Source organism: Engystomops pustulosus, chromosome 8 (genome assembly GCF_040894005.1).
Source record: "Engystomops pustulosus chromosome 8, aEngPut4.maternal, whole genome shotgun sequence".
Lineage (NCBI taxonomy): Eukaryota > Metazoa > Chordata > Amphibia > Anura > Leptodactylidae > Engystomops > Engystomops pustulosus.
In genome coordinates this window covers 22,554,168-22,578,315 of record NC_092418.1, presented here as the reverse complement: position 1 = coordinate 22,578,315, position 24,148 = coordinate 22,554,168, and the positions used below count along the sequence as shown (strand labels likewise).

At 44.6% G+C, this 24,148-nt stretch overlaps 1 protein-coding gene across 3 annotated transcripts in view; it reads right to left on the bottom strand.

The window, feature by feature from the left end:
* COG7 (component of oligomeric golgi complex 7) overlaps positions 1–21,959 on the bottom strand; it is a 28,769-nt gene extending 6,810 nt beyond the window's left edge. Inside the window, exons 1-12 of one of the 3 annotated variants that reach the window (XM_072120296.1) lie at positions 21,805–21,959; positions 21,102–21,281; positions 19,708–19,856; positions 19,468–19,584; positions 18,341–18,509; positions 17,434–17,516; positions 9,794–9,916; positions 6,034–6,232; positions 4,031–4,158; positions 3,424–3,578; positions 2,361–2,477; positions 1,238–1,303 (exon numbers count right to left, since the gene is read on the bottom strand). In XM_072120296.1, the coding sequence (XP_071976397.1) occupies positions 1,238–1,303; positions 2,361–2,477; positions 3,424–3,578; positions 4,031–4,158; positions 6,034–6,232; positions 9,794–9,916; positions 17,434–17,516; positions 18,341–18,509; positions 19,468–19,584; positions 19,708–19,856; positions 21,102–21,267 (1,472 nt within the window). In that variant the 5' untranslated portion in view covers positions 21,268–21,281; positions 21,805–21,959. Of the gene's footprint in view, positions 1–1,237; positions 1,304–2,360; positions 2,478–3,423; positions 3,579–4,030; positions 4,159–6,033; positions 6,233–9,793; positions 9,917–17,433; positions 17,517–18,340; positions 18,510–19,467; positions 19,585–19,707; positions 19,857–21,101; positions 21,285–21,781 lie in introns of all 3 variants that reach the window. The other 2 variants (XM_072120297.1, XM_072120295.1) reach the window with 2 other exon arrangements.
* Between the last annotated feature and the right edge of the window lie 2,189 nt (positions 21,960–24,148).

The window sequence follows — 24,148 nt, the reverse complement described above, 5'->3', positions numbered from 1 at the left end:
AGTGGGGGTCTCCATGCTGAGACCTCCACAGATCCCAAAAATGAGGGGTCCGATAGGGTCCCACGTACCGCTGCTCCGCAGACTAGTGGAGCAGTTGGCCGCACATGACCGTTCTGCTCCATTTATTTCTATGTAGCTGACGGAAATTGCAGAGGGCTGCGCTCACCGATGTCCGTCAGCTCCATAGCGATTAATGGTGCAGAACGGTCATGCGTGGCAGTCTGCTTCATTAGTCTGAGGAGTGGCAAGGGATCCGTCAGGGGTACGTGGGACCCCATCGGACCCCTTGTTTTCGCGATCTGTGGGGGTCTCAGTACTGAGATCCCCACTGTTCAGCAAGTTAGGCCCTATTCAGTGTATAGGAGCTAACTTTAGTTCATGGGAAAACCCCTTTAATCTATGGGCATGACTGGTAAAGCAGGTGAACAACCATAAGAGGTTGAGACTGGGCTTGGAATATTAGACAAAAGACTGGCAAGGAGACCCCCATTCACTACACCCACAGTCTGTGTCTAGTGAAGGTTACCGGAATACGCTAAGAACGCACGCTTACCTGTCATCCCTAAGTAGGGTGTAAAACTTAAGAAGGAACAAAAATACCAAACCACAACACACCTATACTAAGTGGCGGATTTCTCCTGACAATTGGGTCTGATTTATGACGAGCAGGAAAATAAGGCCGAAAACAAACAGCCCGGGTACACACAACACTAGCACAATACCGCAGGGACGCCGCGTCTCTTCCCATACAGCCGGGGAAATATTGACACATGACACTGATATGACTGGAAACTCCAACCAGGTGTCGGCGCGTTTAACCCTTCATTAATGTTGCAGATAATAATAAAGACCTTAAAAGGGATAATCTAGCCAAGATGGCTTCTGTTAAAAGTGAGAAGATGACAAGGGAAAGTCTTGAACCAAGGATCACTGCTGATTTCAATAATGATAGAACCCTGAAGCTACATAGCCATGTTCTGATGGAACAAGTGCTGGGGCAAGATCACATAATTCACCAGCGTCAGACTCCGTAGGCGCATAGGCTTATGGTTTTCCCACAAGATCTTGGAGCAATTTCTCGGCAATTTCTCGCAGCTCGGTCATGCGCGGCCGTCTGCTCCATTAGTCTGATTTTCGATTTGTGGGGATCTCTGCACTGAGACCCTCACTGATTAGCAACTTTAGTTTGAAGAAAAACCCCTTTAACACTACATAAGATGCAGTCGTCTCTTCTTACCGGCTCGCCAGCTGCTGCTCGAAATCGCCGCACTGCCGTAACAGCTCTCCACAGGTCGCTATGATCCTAAAGAGATAAGAAGAAAAGTTTTGTAAATCCTGACAACTTCTCAATGTGTGAGTGAAAGTTGGAGTCCCCACATAACTTTGGTGTGTGCGTGCTAACACTGGACTTAAAGGGGTTGCAGCCTGTACTCTGCCTGCTGCAGCGGTTAAGCACGATGCCTCCCATCCCTGCTGGCATCTGTATGCAGAGTATAAGTGATGCCTTACTGACAGTGTACACCCCTATAGGCTGCAGTGGAACCTCTGTATACAGACATTAGCTGGAAAGGAAAACCCAGGAACTAACTAAATATAAGTTGTTTGATATTTTTATCAGCCCATGGGGTCCATATAACAATAAAAACCTAATCCCTGACAACTGATGCCAAGAATGCTGAGGATGCACACTGCAGCCCCATTAAAGTGCATATTAGCAGTGACCCTCACTCATCGGCCATAAAAGTTATGTCAAAGAAATAAATCTAGATAGTGTCCAGAAATGGAAGCTGCCAAAATGCTGAGTTTTATCTGATTAGTCACCGCAGCCTCTTACAGCCATGCATGGACTCGGGGACAGTACACATACATGCTGTTCCGTCAGCTTTGTGGACACAAGAAGGTGTTGTAGGACACAGTTCTTTAAACAAGCTTCTATCTTACATCATACTGCAAACTGGGCATTAAAGTCCCGTCTCCAGCCCATCTAGAAAGGTACACTGGCAGGTGGAGACTGCACAAACTATGTCCACTTTATGTGCCAATGCAAGCTCAATTTATCAGGTTTGATGCTAAAATTTCTGAACAATTCCATTAGATTTGTCTAATCTCATCTGACCCCTCGTTTCCTTGATCTGTGGGGGTCTCAGCACGGAGACCCCACTGATCAGCAAGTTAGACCCATCCCATGGATATGGCCTAAATTTTGTTCGTGGAAAAACCTTATGCTACTGACATCCATGTCCCTGAGATGAACCCCTTTAACAGCCCATGTGAGTGCTTGTTACTGTCATTGGGTGACTGGTCTGGAATAGACATCAGTAGGGATCCTTTGGCTCTGTGCCGGTTCTTCAGACGTCTACCTGATTGAATGCTGGAAGGCCGTCCAATCCTCCAGGAAGAAGGAGTCAGCAGGGACATTGTCCAGCTTGTATTTCTTTCTTATTGACTGCAGCGTGTTGGTGAAATCGGACACGTACCTGTGAAATAGAGCACAACAAACAAAAGGCGTTGGAGCGGAATGGTGATGTGACAGCTTTTTCACACCTGTATGTCAGGCCGCACTGACGCTGCCAGGTAGTGAGCGGTAAGTAAGCAACACTGGGCTCTGCCTTTGTTTGACCACAGCCATGCCAGTAAATGCTAATGATATCCTCAAATGTTCCCCCGATAAATCAGTCGGAGCTGAGCGATCCTGGCTCGGCGCCCGTTTTGTAATGTTGACAATTACTACAGTCTGGGACATGGTGCGGATACCGTGGCTGTGACACCAAGTGACTCCATGCTGCAAAGGACACCAATTGCAAGCACCAAAAAAACATTGGCTGCAATAATTGCATCCTTAAACGGGTTATTCCCACCCACCCCCCGCTGAACCCACCTCTTCTAATCACAACATTGCAGAGAAGGGGTGTAGGCTATGCTGTAGTATGGAAGCAGACAGTAAATCCCCCCGCTCTGTTAGACCAATGCATGGACATGGTGATAGTGGGGAACTGAAGTTGTCAGACAGTGGACTCATTAGAACCGGCCCAGATGTTGAAAGTCCAATCCTGAAACATGCGGCTTCCCCTTTTTAAAAAATTGTTCCATTAGGACCTTTCTATATGAAGACATATTTGATACAGAGCTCCAAATTCTCTGCATAGGCAAAGAGATATAGGACTAATTTTATCTAACTACAGCCACCACTAGAGGGAGATAACTGTATACTGTGTTATTACCGAGCTCAGTTAGCTCAAGAGCAGCCCCTAGTGGTACGTGCAGGAAGCACTAAATCATTTTAAGGGCTTACACCGGAATCACAATTTATAATAGGACCTCCTGTCTGATAAATGATTCCTATATTACGTTATAGTGCTGACCCATATTAGGGCCTCTCGGTGCAACCCAAAGCTATAGGTAGTTACTAGTGACCATACTCACTTCTTAAACAGAGACTGCAGAGCCTGTAGGAGGCCGCACACCCCCAGTCCATCTGTCAGTTTGATGCAACGCTCCACTGCACCCGATGCCAGGCTGAAGAGCCGGGACACCGAGTGGGAGAGCTCCTGGACACAGTCTAGAGCCTCTCCATGTTCCTGCATGACAAGACAGAAACGATAAGACAAGAACAGGATAGCTCACGTCTACTGAGTAGTGAAATGGTTTTCTGGTCCTGCCCCTATCGTACCAGTGTCATATCAGTGCGCTCACACACGCAGACCTGCCTTGTACAGTTATACTCCAGCCTCTGAGAACCATGTGCTATATGGTGAACTGTATATTATTTTCAGGACATATAGACAGCTGGTCTGGGCGCCGGACCCCAATGATCACATTCTAATTAAAAATCAATGTCTAGGATACCCAGAAAACCTCTCTCACATCAGCATTTCGGTGCACCATGGGCGTGGCCACAAGGTTCAGTGCACCCTTTTCGGGCCTAATTTCACATTTAATTTGAGGGCCGTTAGGAGACAGCTACAGGTATCTATCTATTATAACACCATATCCAAAACTGGGTCCGTGTACATCTGAACTTGTATCTTACCAGAGGTATCGCGCTCAGCTGTATCAGAAGATGTGACTCCTCCAGGCTCCCGTACTGCAGCTGGAAGGGTTTGTAGGCTCCGTGGACGGCCTCCACCAACTCCGTCACCTTCACCACGTTGTGCTCTCCTGATATAGACCGTGAGAAATGCTACTGTATATGTATATAAGATGGATAAATAATTACTACAAGAAAGCAACAGAATGCCCAGGGAATTGCCGAGTCTCCAGGTTACATTCCTCTGTGGATTAGGTGCAGTTTTCTCTTAGTATTTCAAGTGTCCTCGTCCTAAGTGCTGATCGGTGGTGTGTGTCCCGCTCAGGCATGTGTGCAGGGCCCCGATACATTCCAGTGCAGATGCCACTTGAGATATTAGGGATTTGGCACACAGGCAGCGGAGCGGCTGTATATACCCATGGCCTAGTCATGGTAGACTGATGGGGGGGGGGGGGGTCTCCCTTGGGTCTAGGATTTTGGGACAGCAATTCATGCGATCAGTGGGAGTCCCATCAACCAGACACTATAACCTACACTGATGATTTCTTGGGCCTTTTACAAGGTCCGGTAAATCAGAGTGGAGCTTTCCTGCAGTGACCCGGATGACTGCAGAGTTCAGCAGTGTAAGAGTTAAGAGGTGACACAGAAGGGAGCGGAGCCGTAGTGTTCTTACTACTTTCCCCATGGAAATCCGCCAACACTATTGACTGCGCCGATGTCTGGGAGCCAAGAACAAGGAGCTTTAAGGAGAAACAGACCATGACCGCGTCTGAACAAGGCCTGACAGCACTTCTGTAGTGAGGAACATTCCCCTCCGGAGGTTACAACACAAAGGAAAATTCCCTTAATTCCAATACATACTATATAACTGGGGAAAGTGTTATACTAGATTCATAGCTATTCTTTACCTGAGGAGTAGAGCAGAGCCCAAGCCCTGCATCTAAACGTCACGGCCAAGGTCAATGTGGCTTAAAGGAGTTGTCCACTTTCAGCAAATAATTGATATTGTTTGTGCAATTAAAAGTTATACAATTTTCCAGTATACTTTCTGTATCAATTCCTACTGGTTTTGATCTGTGCTTGCTGTCACTATGTAGGAAGCTTTATTATTTACTTCCGGTGGATAAAAACTGGTCCCTGGTCATGTGATGTCATACAGGTGCACGGCTCGTTATATCCATGGTCTTGTGATGTCACACAGGTGCACGGTTCGTTATATCCCTGGTCATGTGCTGTCACACAGGTGCACGGCTTTTTATATACCTGGTCATGTGATGTCACACAGGTGCACGGCTCGTTATATCTCTGGTCATGTGCTGTCACACAGGTGCATGGCTCGTTATATCCCTAGTCATGTGATGTCACACAGGTGCACTGCTCGTTATATCCCTGGTCATGTGATCACACAGGTGCACGGCTCATTATATCCCTGGTTATGTGATGTCACACAGATGCACAGCTAGTTATATCCCTGGTCATGTGATGTCACACAGGTGCACTGCTCGTTATATCCCTGGTCATGTGATCACACAGGTGCACGGCTCATTATATGCCTGGTTATGTGATGTCACACAGATGCACAGCTAGTTATATCCCTGGTCATGTGATGACACACAGGTGCAAGGCTCGTTATATACCTGGTCATGTGATGTCACACAGGTGCAAGGCTCGTTATATACCAGGTCAAGTGATATCACCAACACTCTCCTTTGCTTTCTATGCAAATATTGTAGATACCCGAGTGCTGCACTCAGCAATCTCCCAACACTCCTACAATATTGAATTGAGCGACAGGACCCATGCTCAACCCATTAGTGAGAATAAGACTGGCCCAAGCAGTCGGGCCCTCATTGATCACCTGCTGTGAATAACCTGAAAACTTGAGAGGACCCTTCAAGTGATCAGTTCTACTTACAGCAATCTAACATAAAATCCAAATGAGGGCCACAGCTAAATAACCAACCTTTCAAAAAATGCATAAAACGTAATACACAATCACTTCTTACCAATATGGGGCATGATAGCAGCTTCCAGAGCCTTAGCAAAGTGACCGGTGGCCTGAAAAAGCTCCAGCAAGGTAGTGAGCTTATGCTCCAAGCCCGTCCTCTCCATGGCAGAGCTCAGACAGACCGGGATGGAGGGCACCATGGCACCTAGAGTCTGGATCAGCAGGACCGTCACCACCTCATGAGGCTTCTTAAATATCTGGAACACAAAATTATGCGACGTTTGTATAAAACAGACAGGAATTGGGGGAGCCCCATTTTCAATATAGGCTCATGTCCCACATGTGGGATGGGAGTACCCCTTTTTTCAATATGGGGGCAACCCTTTGATTTCAGACTCACATTGAGCAGTGGGGGTCCGGCTGCTGGGTCCTCTGCGTTCAAGACAATGTGGTGCCCACAAGTGACTTTGACTGTCTCTACACTTCCTACCAAGCACACTGCTGTACATCGAATAGTGGCTGTACTGGGTACTGCAGCTTAGACTCATACACTTGCAATGGGGCCAAGTAACTCAGAGACCAAATGATGAATGTACACAGCATCATCGGCCTGTGATACGTTAAGCGGTCGATCAGCGGCCTGCCCAGTGTCGGACCACCGCTGATGGTAAAGATAGGTTACCGATATAAAACCAGGCTGTGTTGGTGCTACAATAACTTGTGTCCCCCTTCTCATGGTAGCTGGGGTATAAGTGTAAGAAAACCCCTTTAACAACAATGGCTACTCTGCTTATAAGATGTACGCTATAGGGGAGGACATACACGAATACAGGGAGGTGAACTGAGAACACGGAGCAGGGATGATAATTAAAACCTGCTGACACCACGTTCTTTACAGAAATCCTCTCATTTTTAGGGTCTGGGATAATGAATGGCATTTATTCTGCACGTCTGACCATGCACGTTATTAATAAATTTGAATTGGACGCTCGGATGATCACTGCAACGTCTGGATATCGCTCACCGCGGCGTATACAGCAGATTAACCCATTCATCAACCACGAGGCAGGCAATGTATAGTATTAGCAATGTAACTAATAAAATCAGAAACGTGTTAAAAATTTGAAGGGGATCGGCTCTTGTGGCCCCTAGGGAGGACTCCGCTACAAGCCAACAATTGTATCAGTTCCTAACATAGTAAATAAACTTTGATTTTATTTTATGTCTCACAGAATCCCTTTCAATCCTTACATCAGTCATTAGTGTAAACTTCCACAACCCCATCATTATAACCTCTAAGATGCAGTGGGCACATATGACCACAGCCGTCACAAATATGTAAATTTACACCAGATGTGGATAAGGGGTTAAAGAAAACATATACTTTCTCAGAAAGAGTATGATTGTACAACACAATTTTCCAAAAAAGCATTAAAATTGCCCAAGAAGGGAAAGCCCTAGATAAAAGTATTACAAGGTCACCAGGAAGATCATATCAGTAGGACAGGTGCAGTTTTTACTGTGTGCACAAGGCTTTAAAGAGGCCGCATGACTATTAGCGTCAAGGGCAAAAGAGATGTATATCTACCTTACATTCCTACCAGACAGATAGTAATCTTTAAGGTCTGGATAGTTTCAATAGGAAGAAAAAAAATTCACTTGAAGGAGCGATGCCATAAAGGTGAAGAGCATTACTGTAGCACAGGGGGTACGTTAGTAGGACACCTTTAAAGACATGCTGTAAGGTGGGGTATAAAGCGACCTGTATCCTTTAAGAGGCTGAGTGACATAATGGGCCGTGGGAACGTGCAGTGACATCAGATAAGGGGAGGACGGATCAAGTAGAACATCAGGTTCAATCCGCAGGTGACCGCCGTCCAGGCCATAAAACTTATCAAGTGCTTACATCAAGACGGAGCAGTGAAGCAAGGCACATGACGGGGCTTGGTCCAATTTGCATCACAATTGACGGTTTCCACTACACGGGGACTGACATGCTCCTGGACTGGTGACATTTTTTAGTTATTTGCCACAGTTACATTTTGTAACTGTGTTTCACCCAATGTCAAATACAAAACATCTCTAAAAGCGAAGGTGAGGTCCACGGAAATGTTCAATAATTAAAGGGGTTGTCTGACAAAAGACACTAAGTTCAGGGGGTAAAAGTCTGATTGGTAGGGGGTAAGAGACCCACTTAAAAATAGGTCCAAGTCCTGGGGTTGCGAGGACAGAGGTCGCACACAGCCTATAGAAGCCCTGGTCATGTATGTGACGAATGGACATGAGGTGGCGGTGCCTAGTGTCAGACCCAGCTAATAGTATCATCAATAAATAAGATCTGTAAGAGGATGATCACTGTTAGTTGGGGATAATCAAAAGTTGTAAAAATGTTCAATAAAAATGTATTTGATTCAAATAAAATCTGAATGCCCCTTTAAGATCTTTATACGATAGTCTATAATAGATCTGGTATCATAAGGTCCTGTGCTCCACCCTGGTGGCGGCCACAGACAGACAGAAGTTTACTATCTGACTCTATGTGCAGGAGGAAACAGAGGCCTTGTATCCCTGTAGTTTCAATGTATATAGATATATAGGTAATAGTGTTATGATACTATAAAAGAAAAGTTTATGGCCACTTTACCAACAATATCAAAGTGCAGATGTACCATAAGGTTATACACATCCTACTTGCACATACCCCGTGCACATAGCATGTGTATAGACATGATGACAGTGGCCCACTTTAAACTGCATTATCTTCTGAACCATGGCTCTGGTGTCATCAAAAAAGGAGAATCTTCCCTTTAATATAATATCAGGATTGTGTTTCTAGGTGCCGCAGAATGTAGATAATCAACTCTTAGTTACAGTAAAAAAAAAAAAAGTGACTTTTTTATGCTCTCCATTCCCGACTGTAAGGTTAACAGTATATATCTCCGCCTCTGTGACACCTAGAGACATACCATACATTGATTAAAGGGGGGCCTTTTCTTTTTAATATGACAACTCAAATGTTGGTTTTACGTGCCATAGTTCCTCTAATTTAAAGAAGAGCAGAACAGAAGAGCAAAAATTGACTTGGACATTAAGGTATCAATGACCGTTGAGGAAAAAGAGTAAAGCTTAGCGCTCATTCACATGGTCACAATGTGGGGCCATGATCTCTCATATGATTTGCGACCAGATCACGGCCCCCCATAGATTTCAATGTCTATGGGACTGACAGATAAAGCTGAATACAATACATAAACTACCTGCTGCTCCAGGAGAACTGGACCCACACTCTTGTGATTGATGAGGGCCCAGCGGTCAGATCCGTACTGATCATAATATTAAAGCTCAGTCCGACTTTTTTACTCATTGGGGCAGATTTAGTTACCCGGTCCAGTTGCGATCCAGCGGCGGGTTCTCTGACGCTGATTGGGGTCCGGCCAGGATTCACTAATCTGGCGCCCGATGTCCACCAGGTGTCGTTGCTGCGCCGAGGTCCGCTGGAGTTCACCGGAGCTCACCTTCTATTTCTTGGTGCAGGTAAGTGCGTGTCAAGCACTTACACAGGTTTTCCGACGGCCACGACCCCCGATTTCCATTGCATGCATGCCGGCGCCGAAGCACCACAATCCGACCAAAAACCCGGGGCAATTCGACGCAAATCGGAAAAATTCGGGAAACCCCACGAAAAAAAGCGATTCGGGCCCTTAGTAAATGACCCCCATTGTGCGAGTGTCAGTAGAGTCTGAAGAACACAGAGATATTGAAGCTGTGGAATAGTCATCTTCTACCAACCTAGTTGGCTTTACATTTACCTCACTTACCTGAGTGACCCACTGGAGCTGTGTGTGCCATGCACTGAGCAGGGTGTCATAAAACTCCGTCAGCTGCCGGTCGAGGGACATCTCGCTCTGACATAGTTCCTGCCACACTGATACCAGCTGAACCTATGGGGGGGGGGGACAGCATTAGTGAAACATATAAGAAAACACAATTAGATTGACAACAAAATTACAGTGGAGGGGAACCCGTTACATGAACCTATCACCTATCTTTACCCCACTAAACTACCCCCCTCAAGTAGTGTACGAAATGTCCTTTCTAGAATCTCCTCTTTTATGTGACATCTCATCCAATTACCTATAAAGATCTCTCCTACAGTCAGGCAAATATGACTCTTCTACATGAGATGAGTCAAGTTTAGTGGTTGCAGGGCGAGTGCCACTTCAGAAGCCCCTCTCTCCTGTTTTATAGCACCTAGTAACATGCTTTTTGTTTCACATTAAAGATAAGAATGTCATCTTTCACTACACATTATGGCTTTGTGAGCTACAGAACCAGAGATACAAACAGCTAAATAAATAGCTGGAAATGCAAACTGTCTGTATGTCCAATTCAGTAGCTCACAGAACCATAACACTGACGGGTCTGAAAGATGAGATTCCTATCTTTAAAGTGACTCAACAAACTTGTTTCGAGGTGCTAAAGAACCAAAGCTAGGGAGTGACCCCCCTCCTGCAACCACTAAACTTGACTCATCTCATGTGAAAATGAGAAGAGTCATACTTGCCTGACTCTAGGGGAAGATTTTTTTTTTTTATAGATCGATGGATAAGAATTCAACTCTAGAAAGGACATTTCATCCCCTACCTAAGGGGCTACTAATTTAGTGGGATACAACCTGGTGACAAGTTCCCTTTAAACCTTATGGATCTTTTAAGAAAACACAACGTAGGATCCAAACAACCCCTTTAATTTCTGCAGGAAGTGAGGGGTTGTCCAATTCTCCTTCAACATATGATATGGAGAGAGAAAGATCAGAAATATTGAAATTTACACATCTTATCTTTTCATTCTGATAGGAGATAATCCACTATGTGGATGGTGTGGTAGTAGCCTACTCCCCTCTCCTCATGAACAAGACACGCACACTCAGCTGTTCATGTACATGTGATGGACAAGTGAGAGGGAGCTACTGTGGACGTATAGCCACCTTTAGTCTAGAAATTGACATATGACATGATCTAATGTCTCAGATAAGCGTCACAGATTTACCCTGGAATGACTAAGAGCCTTGGCGGGATCACAATGTGGCGCAGCGCTGGACTGGAGTCAATAGGGAAAGGTCACGCTCTGACCACACACATGAGGTAATGTACCCAGTGTTTTATAGGGAAGGTTGGTGAACGGAGATAAGAGGAACCTTTACAGTTATCGGCAATGGCCTATATTAAATAAACTCCACCTGTGTTGGCAGTGAAGGGGTGAGGGCTCATTCACACACCTGGCACAGGGCAGTGGGGCGTCACTGAGGTGCCCTGCTGTTACAGTATGTCCTGTGCTCATGTACTGAAGGACACAGGGCATCAACTAGAGCCAGGGACATGTTATCGTGTATATAAGTCAGTCACATGGGTATATTACACAGCAAAAAGGATGTGTAAGGGGTGACCAATAACTTGGTTTCATTGCGACCTGCTCCAGTCTTCAAATGAGTCCTGCTGCGGGGTCCATATTGATAATGTGGTACACCAAGTCCTGCTGCAAGGTCCGTAGTTATGATGTGGTACATGGAGTCCTGGGCAAAGTTATAATGCAGCATACAGAGTCCTGCTGCGGGGTCTGTAGTTATAATGCAGTATACAGAGTCCTGCTGCGGGGTCTGTAGTTATAATGCAGTATACAGAGTCCTGCTGCGGGGTCTGTAGTTATAATGCAGTATACAGAGTCCTGCTGCGGGGTCTGTAGTTATAATGCAGTATACAGAGTCCTGCTGCGGGGTCTGTAGTTATAATGCAGTATACAGAGTCCTGCTGCGGGGTCTGTAGTTATAATGCAGTATACAGAGTCCTGCTGCGGGTCTGTAGTTATAATGCAGTATACAGAGTCCTGCTGCGGGGTCTGTAGTTATAATGCAGTATACAGAGTCCTGCTGGGGCTCCATAGTTATAATGCAGTATACAGAGTCCTGCTGCGGGGTCTGTAGTTATAATGCAGTATACAGAGTCCTGCTGGGGCTCCATAGTTATAATGCAGTATACAGAGTCCTGCTGGGGCTCCATAGTTATAATGCAGTATACAGAGTCCTGCTGTGGGGTCTGTAGTTATAATGCAGTATACAGAGTCCTGCTGTGGGGTCTGTAGTTATAATGCAGTATCCAGAGTCCTGCTGTGGGCTCCATAGTTATAATGCGGTATACAGAGTCCTGCTGCGGGTCTGTAGTTATAATGCAGTATACAGAGTCCTGCTGCGGGGTCTGTAGTTATAATGCAGTATACAGAGTCCTGCTGTGGGGTCTGTAGTTATAATGCAGTATACAGAGTCCTGCTGCGGGTCTTTAGTTATAATGCAGTATACAGAGTCCTGCTGGGGCTCCATAGTTATAATGCAGTATACAGAGTCCTGCTGGGGCTCCATAGTTATAATGCAGTATACAGAGTCCTGCTGTGGGGTCTGTAGTTATAATGCAGTATACAGAGTCCTGCTGTGGGGTCTGTAGTTATAATGCAGTATCCAGAGTCCTGCTGTGGGCTCCATAGTTATAATGCAGTATACAGAGTCCTGCTGTGGGGTCTGTAGTTATAATGCAGTATACAGAGTCCTGCTGTGGGGTCTGTAGTTATAATGCAGTATACAGAGTCCTGCTGTGGGGTCTGTAGTTATAATGCAGTATACAGAGTCCTGCTGTGGGGTCTGTAGTTATAATGCAGTATCCAGAGTCCTGCTGTGGGCTCCATAGTTATAATGCGGTATACAGAGTCCTGCTGGGGCTCCATAGTTATAATGCAGTATACAGAGTCCTGCTGTGGGGTCTGTAGTTATAATGCAGTATACAGAGTCCTGCTGCGGGTCTGTAGTTATAATGCAGTATACAGAGTCCTGCTGCGGGGTCTGTAGTTATAATGCAGTATACAGAGTCCTGCTGCGGGTCTTTAGTTATAATGCAGTATACAGAGTCCTGCTGGGGCTCCATAGTTATAATGCAGTATACAGAGTCCTGCTGGGGCTCCATAGTTATAATGCAGTATACAGAGTCCTGCTGGGGCTCCATAGTTATAATGCAGTATACAGAGTCCTGCTGGGGCTCCATAGTTATAATGCAGTATACAGAGTCCTGCTGTGGGGTCTGTAGTTATAATGCAGTATACAGAGTCCTGCTGTGGGGTCTGTAGTTATAATGCAGTATCCAGAGTCCTGCTGTGGGCTCCATAGTTATAATGCAGTATACAGAGTCCTGCTGTGGGGTCTGTAGTTATAATGCAGTATACAGAGTCCTGCTGTGGGGTCTGTAGTTATAATGCAGTATACAGAGTCCTGCTGTGGGGTCTGTAGTTATAATGCAGTATACAGAGTCCTGCTGTGGGGTCTGTAGTTATAATGCAGTATCCAGAGTCCTGCTGTGGGCTCCATAGTTATAATGCGGTATACAGAGTCCTGCTGGGGCTCCATAGTTATAATGCAGTATACAGAGTCCTGCTGTGGGGTCTGTAGTTATAATGCAGTATACAGAGTCCTGCTGCGGGTCTGTAGTTATAATGCAGTATACAGAGTCCTGCTGCGGGGTCTGTAGTTATAATGCAGTATACAGAGTCCTGCTGCGGGTCTTTAGTTATAATGCAGTATACAGAGTCCTGCTGGGGCTCCATAGTTATAATGCAGTATACAGAGTCCTGCTGGGGCTCCATAGTTATAATGCAGTATACAGAGTCCTGCTGGGGCTCCATAGTTATAATGCAGTATACAGAGTCCTGCTGTGGGGTCTGTAGTTATAATGCAGTATACAGAGTCCTGCTCTGGGGTCTGTAGTTATAATGCAGTATACAGAGTCCTGCTGCGGGTCTTTAGTTATAATGCAGTATACAGAGTCCTGCTGGGGCTCCATAGTTATAATGCAGTATACAGAGTCCTGCTGGGGCTCCATAGTTATAATGCAGTATACAGAGTCCTGCTGGGGCTCCATAGTTATAATGCAGTATACAGAGTCCTGCTGTGGGGTCTGTAGTTATAATGCAGTATACAGAGTCCTGCTGTGGGGTCTGTAGTTATAATGCAGTATACAGAGTCCTGCTGTGGGGTCTGTAGTTATAATGCAGTATACAGAGTCCTGCTGTGGGCTCCATAGTTATAATGGGGTCTATTGAGTTCCACTGCGTGGTCCGCACTTATATTTGGGGTACAATGAGTCCTGTTGCTGTAGGAACCATTCTTATAATGAGGTTCACCGAGTCCTACTGCTTGGTCTGTACTTATAATGCGGTCCCTTGAAGCCTGTTGCAGGGGTCTGTAATTATAATGGGGTCTATTAAGTTCCACTGTGGGTTCCGTGCTTATATTTGGGGTAGAAGGAATCCTGCTGTTGTGGGGTTCACAGAGTCCTGTTTGTTCTGTAATTATAATGGTATCCACTAAATCCTGCTGCACTGAATCAATCACTTTGACAAGAAGAAAGCCGCAAAACTTGCCGCACTGATCTTTTCATCAAAATCTTTGATGAAATGCCATGAAGGCTCTGGTGGAGATGTGAAAGTAGCCAACCCTTAAATGGGTTTTTTCATGCTAAAAATATTGATATCATATTCATAGTAACAGATAAGTAAGGATCAAATCAACCAGCACCCCCACAGATCAGCTGTTCTCAGCTGCTGATAAAACAGATAATGAAACAGGAAGTGGACAGCGCCGCAACATGTGGAGTGGTCAAGTCAGGTTACTGCAGATTACATCCCATTCATTTGAATAGAAGCTGAGCTGCAGTGACTCGGTTTGAGTCGATCCTGTCCAGAGCAGAATGAAGAGAGACCAAAGCAGTGTACTGCAGAGAGCTCAGAGAACAGCAGTGTAAGCACTTGCAGAATACTAAATCCATATAGATCCACTATTCTTCCAGAACAAATATATTATTATTGATACAAAAGACACAATGACAACAACTCCTTACAACATCTACAAAGAGCTCAGAAAACAATACAAAGTATACAAAGATCTTCCAAACACAGAAGATTATCCATAGACGGGATGATATTACAAACCACAACAGTCCGTCCATTATACAAGGAGAAACAAAGCATAAACCCATTGTGGAGTATTTGATGTCTGCTGATCTCATCTTGACCTTAATAACAAGGGGTTAAAATACTTTATTTATAGCCACTAAGGGGAAAAAAATATGTATTTCATAAAAACAAGGTCCCAAAGGGGGAAGACAGACATATAAGATGTGTAATGGAAAAACAAGTGTAGATGATTACCTACTTGGAGATATAAGTCTCCCCTGAAGGGCAGCGGTGAAGGTATAAATTATACTAGGATTTATTTAAAGGGGTTTTCAGATTCTTGGAAAAAGTGTTAAAAGGAAATCTAACATCAAAATCCATCAAGGCACTTTAATCGGGCACCGTTATTAAGGAGTAAGTCTGCTGCTGCACAGTGCAACAGCCTGTGAAGCTACAACACAGAGGAGCTCTGTTAATACCCCCCAGAGCCCTTCCGGCTCTTTAACATGATTTTAGAAGGCATAGGGCCATGGATAATGGATATAAGAAGATTAACGCAGTCACGGTGTCAGGATCTATAATTACGGTAAGTGTACACTGGTTTATTGGCTCAGAGGTTGATCAGTGCGCTGTGAGATGTCAGGGCCTTTGCCCATACCCATCCTAATAATTGAAGATCAATTTGCTCAAATCATAAAAACAGCACCCATCTTTCTCCTCAAAGCTGCAGAGAATGTTAACACCCTTCTCATTTGTTAGATTCACTGTAGAATCCTATCCAGCCTCATATAGAAGGGTTATTGAAGATCATCACACATGAGTGAGTTTATTATACTGCCAGACATGTGACTGATAGAAGCATGTCTCGGGGTACTAGCCAGACTGGGGACGGGCAGAGGACCGACCCGCCACCCGATGCAATTTTACTTTTATTGATATGTGTGCGAGTATAATAAACCTGCCCTCACGTGGGATTATCTGCAAGATATGGCGTCTAACTCTGCGCGTGAGATCACATGGAGATATTGCCTTCACCATCAAAAGAAAAGAATGATAGTAAGAGCAGTGCGCCTTCTACAAGAGTGAATTTAAAGGGACGCTGTGAATTTAAAGGGACGCTGTGTAATTAGAGCTTTGTGTATGTTGTTGGTAGCAACAGAACTGTGAAATATGGTTTTATATTCCAGGATTGTAGCTGAGCTTGGAGCCCTGAGGGAGTCTCCTTAAACTCCTGTGAATCTTAAATCTCTTCTTTTAATCCGCTCCCCAAACCTTCTACCATGCTGTAAAATCTATCGAGAAGCCTGCTGCTGCTCTCCCTCACTCTCAGATCTCACACTCCAGTGCACAAAGTGCAACTACAATCCTGCTGCTACTAACAACACTCACAATGGCTTCATTACACAGATCTCCAGGTACAATTTTGACAATAGCATTGTCAAAAAAGTTGGTGTTTAAAGGGAACCTGTCCGCAGATTTTGCCCTTTAAACTACCGTCCCCCACCCTCTGGTAGGGTATAAAATGTCCTTTCTAAAATCTTTTATGTGAAATCTCGCCCATTTAAGTATAAAAAAAAAAACTCCCAAAAGTTTTGTGAGAAAGAGCGGAGAAGAGTCATATTTTGCCTGAGATGAGTTTAGATGGTGACGTAGTAGAGGGAGCATCACTTCAGATACCCCTATAATTAGTTTGATATCACATAGAAAACTTGCTGCAGGTGTCATATTAGAATATCTCTATATAAGAATCTCCATTGAGTTAAAAACATAGTTGGGAATCTGAGCTGAAGATTAAAACACAATTTCCACTATTTTCAAACTGAAATACAGTTTTGTAAGTCACAGAACAACAAGCTTGTGACAAACGAGTGACCAGGAAAATTGAGATTCTTATCTTTAATATGACACCAGCAGCAGGTTTCTAGTTGCCATTGAACTGAAAGTAAAGGCGTATGAAGTAACACTCCCCTTGCAGACTCTAAATTTGATACATCTCAGGCAAAATATGACTCTTCTCTGCCGATTTTCACATGAATTTGGAGGAGATTCTTCTATAGATAACTGGTGAGGTTTCACATAAAAGAGGGTATTCTAGAAAGAACATTTCATACCCTATCTGAGGGGGCTGGTAGTGGTATAAAATCTGGTGACAGTGTCCCTTGAAATATTTAATTCACCAAACTATCTAGACAGATAACACTGTAGCAAATCTTCTGCTGTAATAAGTATGAGGTGGACTGTATTGTATGTTTACATGTCGGTTATCTTTAAAATTGATAAAAACTAATCTGATAAAAAAAAAATAATAAGTATGAGGTCTGTATGGGGTTTCTCTGTTGATACTAACTGCAATGTTCCCAATCACTTACAGATAGTAACATGGAGTCAAATCTGATGACAGTGTCCCTTTAAACTGACTATATGCCCACACGCAACACATTATAACCAGTCATCTGCGTAATACACACACCTTGTGGCACTTATAATAGTACGCCAGCAACTGCGGCATCCGGTCAATCTCGCTGAATACCTTCACAAACATTTTTGCCTGGTCTGTGAATATAAGAGAAAAAGAAAAGCAAGAAGTTGGTCACAGTCCAAAGGAGCTCTAAAGAAAGTTTTTACCAGCCTCATCCAAGTTTCGAGCATCCTAGTCGAGGTTCTTAAAGGAAGCCTTTAAGTAATTTTAAGAATGCAAACCTGCAGCCAGTGTTCTCTCTGGAGATCTTTGTTATCATACCTCTGTGTGTTTTGTTAGTAGCAGCAGGACTGTGAAAAATGTACTTACATTCCAGTATTGTAGCTACCCAAAGTTCACTATGGTGTCTTATCACCTTGCAGTTAGCTGCGCCAAAGTCCCTTCCATTTGCCCCAAGTAAAAGTAATAGAAGTTTTTGCTCAAGTGCTACAGCTGTGATTCCGGGGAGCAAGAAGGAGCTGTGGAGCTGCTCAATTCAGTGCACAGCAGTGTGAGGATAAGGGCATTGCCATTGAAGTTGCTACAATTCTAAAATATAAATCCATTTTCACAGTCCTGCTGCTACTTTCAAGATACACAAAAGTATGATTACACATTTCTCCAGGGACAATACCTAACATTGTCTACAGTGTGAATAGTCAATACTGCACACATGGAACAGATGTCCAGACAAAACTACTTTTTCTTAGCTCCCGTATTAAAGTACATATTCACAACTTATCCCAATAAACCGTGTAAATCCATCCTCTTACCTCACACTTACTGTTATTTCACTGCTTTTTCTTTCACTCGTTTAAGTGTCTTATATTATTTGCATTTAAAAAATGTAAACTCTTACTAAGTGCAGCAGCGCCACCTGCAGTCACAATGCATAACGGCTGCAATGCCCATTACTGACCTGTAGATTGGCTATTGAAAGCTGCCACTATCTGGGGGCTACACATGGCTTCCAATCGATTCTTCAAGGCCTCCAAGTAGACACATTTCTCAGAGTAGTCAGGGGTATCCACCAGCATGGCGAGGCTCACCTGCATACTGGTCAGCTTCTCTGAGATGACAGTGATGTTCTGTAGAAGAGAAAAACATTCACCTGCATGAAGCTAGTTTTGATGGTCTCCTGTGGGCATCTTGAAATATAGATTAAAAAACTTTTGGGATCAAGCTGAATTTCAGAAAACCACTCACATGGGATGTGACAGTTTAGTCATGTGACATTGCATCTCAATGAACTACCTGGAGGAACGTCCACTTGATGGACAGTGATTTCCTTGAGCTGACCTGTAGTACCATGCACAACCACAGGACAGGTGAGGAAGTGTTTTGTGAAGTAAGATGCCGTGTGTTTCTATTCTGGACAACCCTTTTAATCCATGCTCGAGAGTGTTGTGCAAAAGAAGTAAAAAGTAAAATGTCAGCTTAACCCAAGAAACATTGGGGCTCATTTACTAAGGGACCGCAGAGCGCATTTTCGTCGGGTTTCCCAGCAATTTCCGTTTTGCCCCGAATTCCCCACGGGATTTTTGCGCACGCGATCGGATTTTGGCGCATCGGCGCTGGCTTGTACGCGTCATATATCAGGGGGCGGGCCGTCGGACAACCTGACGGATTCGGACAACGCGTGAGACATTTAGAAATATGTCGCAATTACAAGCACCGGAAAGAAGCAGGTGAACTCCGGCGGACCTCGGCGCAGAAGCAACGGATGCAGGAACTTGGGAGCACGATCTTAATGAATTGCGGCAGACCCAAATCCTCGTTGGACAACGCACCGTGGGATCGTGACAGGACCGGGTAAGTAAATGTGTCCCAATGTGACTGTATTCCCCTGAAGTGAACATGCTGATCTGCAGTACCAGACACAGCCAGTAGAAGGAGCAGAGCTTTGTCCGTAAGAAGGTGGCCATGTTTTTCTAATATCAACCCCCGTTACAAGCCAATATTCACTGGTTTCTTCCATCATACATAAAATCGAATAGGCGACATAGATATATATATATATAAAATATTTATCTTATATAAAACTACCTGAGTCTTAAAGGTCTCCTCAATGTCTGCACTTAGTGTACTCCATTTGTCAGCTTCTTGAAGGGAGTCTGCAGCCAACTGCATCCGTGACTTCACTTTATCCATCTCCACTAGGACCTGGTAATACAAACAACAGTCAGATCAAGAGGGGAGTTGTTAAAACATTCTATAAAAAATACTCTCTCTGTATACACACACACATATATATATATATATATATATATTACAGTTACTCCTCACCTGCATAGACTGTGCAGTGTCCTGCTCAAACTTTTTGATATCCTCCTTTACGAGAATCATCTGCTCCTTCAAAAAGGCTGCTTCCTGGCGCAGCGCCTCCACATCCCGTAACACTCGTGGCATGTTCTGCAGGGCCTGGTGACTGCTCTCTGTGTAGAATATGAATGTTACTAATGCTCTTGTGGTAATGGTAACATGGGGTATAAGGTGCGTACTAGCCAGGGACTTGCTGTACATTGCCCGTACAATATACTGATCATATATGACTGCATAGAGCTCTACATACAGTAGTTCTCTTCCCAGGGTTTGGTGATCTTCAGCAGTCCCATTTAATAGAATGGAGAAGCAGCTTTATTCAAGCCCCTTTAAGAGAGTCAAGTGTTGTATAACCTTTGTATGTTATAACAAGTTCATCAGTGAGCATCCTCTCTGACCAACTCCTTATCAATCACTAGAACAGGATGGCCATTAGTGAAGAGAATTTGGGTCTAGTTCTCACTAATTGGTGGAGCGACAGGACTAGCATTTGTTCTGTTGCTCTATTCAATTGTATTAGAGTGTTGGAAATTACCAGACACAGCACTGGGTTATCTGCGGCACTCTCATTCAATGTCTATGAGAGAGTGATGTAGATACTGGGGGTCATTTACTAAGGGCCCGATTCACGTTTTCCCGACGTGTTACCCGAATATTTTCAATTTGCAGCGATTTTCCCTGTATTGCCCCGGGATTTTGGCGCACGCGATCGGATTGTGGTGCATCGGCGCTGGCATGCACGCGACGGAAATCGGGGTGCGTGGCCGAACGAAAACCCGACGGATTCGGAAAAAAAACGCTGCATTTAAAAAAAAAAAAAAAAAAAGTTTCGCGGAGCTTGCACTTACCTTCACTAGGAATAGGCCGGTGTACTTGAGTGCGTTCCGATGGTCTTCAGCGCAGCAGCGCCACCTGGTGGACGTCGGAGGAACTGCCTTAATGAATCCCGGCCGGACCCGAATCCACTGCAGAGAACGCGCCTCTGGATCGCGAATGGACCGGGTAAGTAAATCTGCCCCACTGTGCGCTGTGCTCAGCAATGTCTTGTCCTCCCATAATACTGAAAGGAGTGAGCAATCCAATGTTTAAATGGACTCTCCATCAATTAATGAAAAAGGGACTCCTGTTCTCCTGTTTGGTGGGGGTTCCAGCTTTCAGACCATCACCGATCATGTATAGGAGATAGTTGGCAAAGTTGACCACTTTAAGAGGAGACCATGACTGTGTGGAGAGCTTTCAACTCGGCGGAACTCTCCGAGGTGCTAGCTAGCTCTCCACATACAGCATTATGAACATGACACAAGACTAATAGAGGCTGGGGCGGGTTATTGTACCACAGCAGCTCAGGTCTCACGTACCTTCTACCGAGTTGTTGACCTCCTGTATGAAGAGCTGCAGTTTCATGACCAGCGTTGCGGCGTGTGCGTCCACCTTCCCTGGAGCATCTTTCTGTACGGATTTAAAGGCAGCATTCACCCAATCCTTCACCTCAAAGTCATCTGCAAGGAACCTTGAGAAGTCCATCCTAAAGGAAGGGCCTGCTAAGCCAAAACATGGATGTTATCTATACAGTTAAAGGAGTTGTCTGGTAATAGCAAGCGAGGTCCTAACCACCAATCAGCAAGGCTATCACTGGACAACCTCTTTCAGGCTATTTTGATCATCCAGAACCAAAATATTATGGCGATTATAGACAGAGGCAACAACAGGACCCATACACAACACTTTCCGGGTGTCAGATGGCAGCCTGACTAACAGCCAGTAACAGATCCACCAGAAGAGTATACATGGACATCCACTATAAGGACTGCTTTGAGTGTACCCCAAACACACAGATAACAGGGTGCTACAGAGTGACCACTGCTTATTAGCACCTCTATCCAAGTCACCATGCATCATTACCCCTTATCATGACCTGTAACCCTGGCCATAGCCTCTGCATATACTGTAGTCACTCCTGGGACTTGTAGTTCTACAAGAGTTACCATTACCCGGAGGAAAATAGATACAGGCATTACTGAACGCAACATAAACGCACCTAGAGCGCCACCTCTGGAATACCTATGAGGAGAGCAAGTCGCCTGGTCTAAACGGGTACTTTACTCAATTCTCCGTTTTCCGTCCTCCTTGCCAGCACTACACTTCCGGGTTGGCCATGGCAGCCATGGTGACATGACGCGTGACGTCACTTCTGAGTCCGTGCACCTTATGCGTCCCTCAGAAACTTCATCCCAGGACATTGGTTCCGCTCTTCTTCTCAGTGACCTCTTTTGGGGTTTTGTGTGTATAACATGTCACTTGTGCTTGCTCTATGTATTACATCAATAAAGATGATTGTGTGTTGTCTTCACTCTGGTTTGTAGGAATTTTACAGGAGACACTCTATCTCTGTGTGGGCATAGCGCAGTATTAACCAGGCAGTTTTTAACTCTATCTGTAAAATAAAATCTCAATTTCAGTGACATATAAGTTCATTTCATTATAATCTATCCATGCAATGGGGCTTATTTACTAAGTGTCCGCGGATCGCACTTTCGTCGGGTTTTAGAAATTTTCAGGATTTGCGCCGCTGTGACAGGTATTTAACTGGGGATTGTGGTGCAATTGCACTGGCTTTCCTGCGACAGAAATCAGGCGTGGGATTTAATATTCAAATTGTGTCGCAACCAATGCACTTACATGCATCGGGAAGAAGAAGGGACTTGAGTGCGGAAGCGACAGATGCAGGAAATTGGGCACACGATCTTTGTGAATGGCGCGGGACAAAGCACTTTGGGTGAACTCCGTCGGCCAGGTAAGTAAATGTGCCCCAATATGTTCATCCCCCATGTATAAAATATAGGAATCTCTTTTTATCTTTATTAATTAGTTTTAATGTTCATTATTTTTCTTCATTCTTTTTAGTATATCCCAATTTTAGAGCTTGTTTATGGAGTTTAGCGGCACGGTCATACCTCCCAATTTTTACAGTTACAGACCAGTAACATATAAATTTGGTTTGGTATGATGGGACCATAATTATAGAGAATATATAGAACAATTTTTCTATTATTGGAAAACCCACTGGATAAATATGTTCAATAATAATTTTATAAAAATCACCATTCTTACTTCTTGGGAGACCTACCTGAGGTCTGGGAATGGCTCGGGTCTCGTTTACAATGAACGTGATGTAAAGGTTCCTGCTCTATTATAATAATAATATAATAATTCCTTTATTTATTTAGTGCACATAGATTATGCAGCGCTGCACAGAGATGGCCAAGTCAGCCCCTGTCCCCCATGGGGCTCACAATCTAATCAACTTACCAGTATGTTTTGGGGTGTGGGAGGAAACCAGAGGACTCGGAGGAAACCCACGCAAACTCAGAGAGGACATACAAACTCTTTGCAGCTGTTGACCTGGAGATAGGTAGGGGATAGGCACTCCTTAGAGATAAAGTATTTTATTTTTTAGGGTTTTTCTTAAGTTTATTTACTTTTTTAGATATGATTAGTCAAAAAAATTATTCCGCCAATGGTTTGTTTTTAAAAAGTTAACTCATTAAACTGTGTCACATAGGGGGTCATTTACTAAGGGCCCGATTCGCGTTTTCCCGACGTGTTACCCGAATATTTTCGATTTGTGCCGATTGTACCTGAATTGCCCTGGGATTGTGGAGCACGCGATCGGATTGTGGCGCAACGGCGCCGGCATGCGCGCGACGGAAATCGGGGGGCGTGGCCGCACGAAAACCCGACGTATTCGGAAAAAACGCCGCATTTAAAAACCGAAAAAGTGTTGCTTGGGGAGCGCTTACCTTCACCTGGTCCGAGGTGGTGCATTCCGGCGCGTTCAGATACTTTTCAGCGCAGCAGCGCCACCTGGTGGACGGCGGAGGAACTACCTTCATAAATCCCGGCCGGACCCGAATCCAGAGCAGAGAACGCGCCGCTGGATCGCGAATGGGCCGGGTAAGTAAATCTGCCCCATAGTATTACAGATGTTTTTCAAATACCTATCATCTGACTTAAGTAACAATAGGGATGCCCACACATGTTGTTTAATAGACACATAGGGGGAATTTATCAAACGCCATGATGGAAGCCACGCCCCCTTGTCATGGAGGAAATATATCAATAATTACTGGCATTTAGCAACAATTACAATTGTTTCAGGACTTTTACAACAGAAAACAACACCGGCATGTTGTCTTCATGCCAACCTGTTTTAGCATTTCCATAGACTTCTAGGGGAAGGCCTGAGCCAGGGTTGGACGGTTTTGTAGACGCGGTTCGTAGACAAGGCCAACAGAGGGGGGCAGCCAGGCCGGGAGGGGAAATTTTATTTATAATTTTGCGACAGCTCTGGCTACTGGGGGCAGCATTGGCTACTGATGGCACCACTGTGACTACTGGGGAAGCA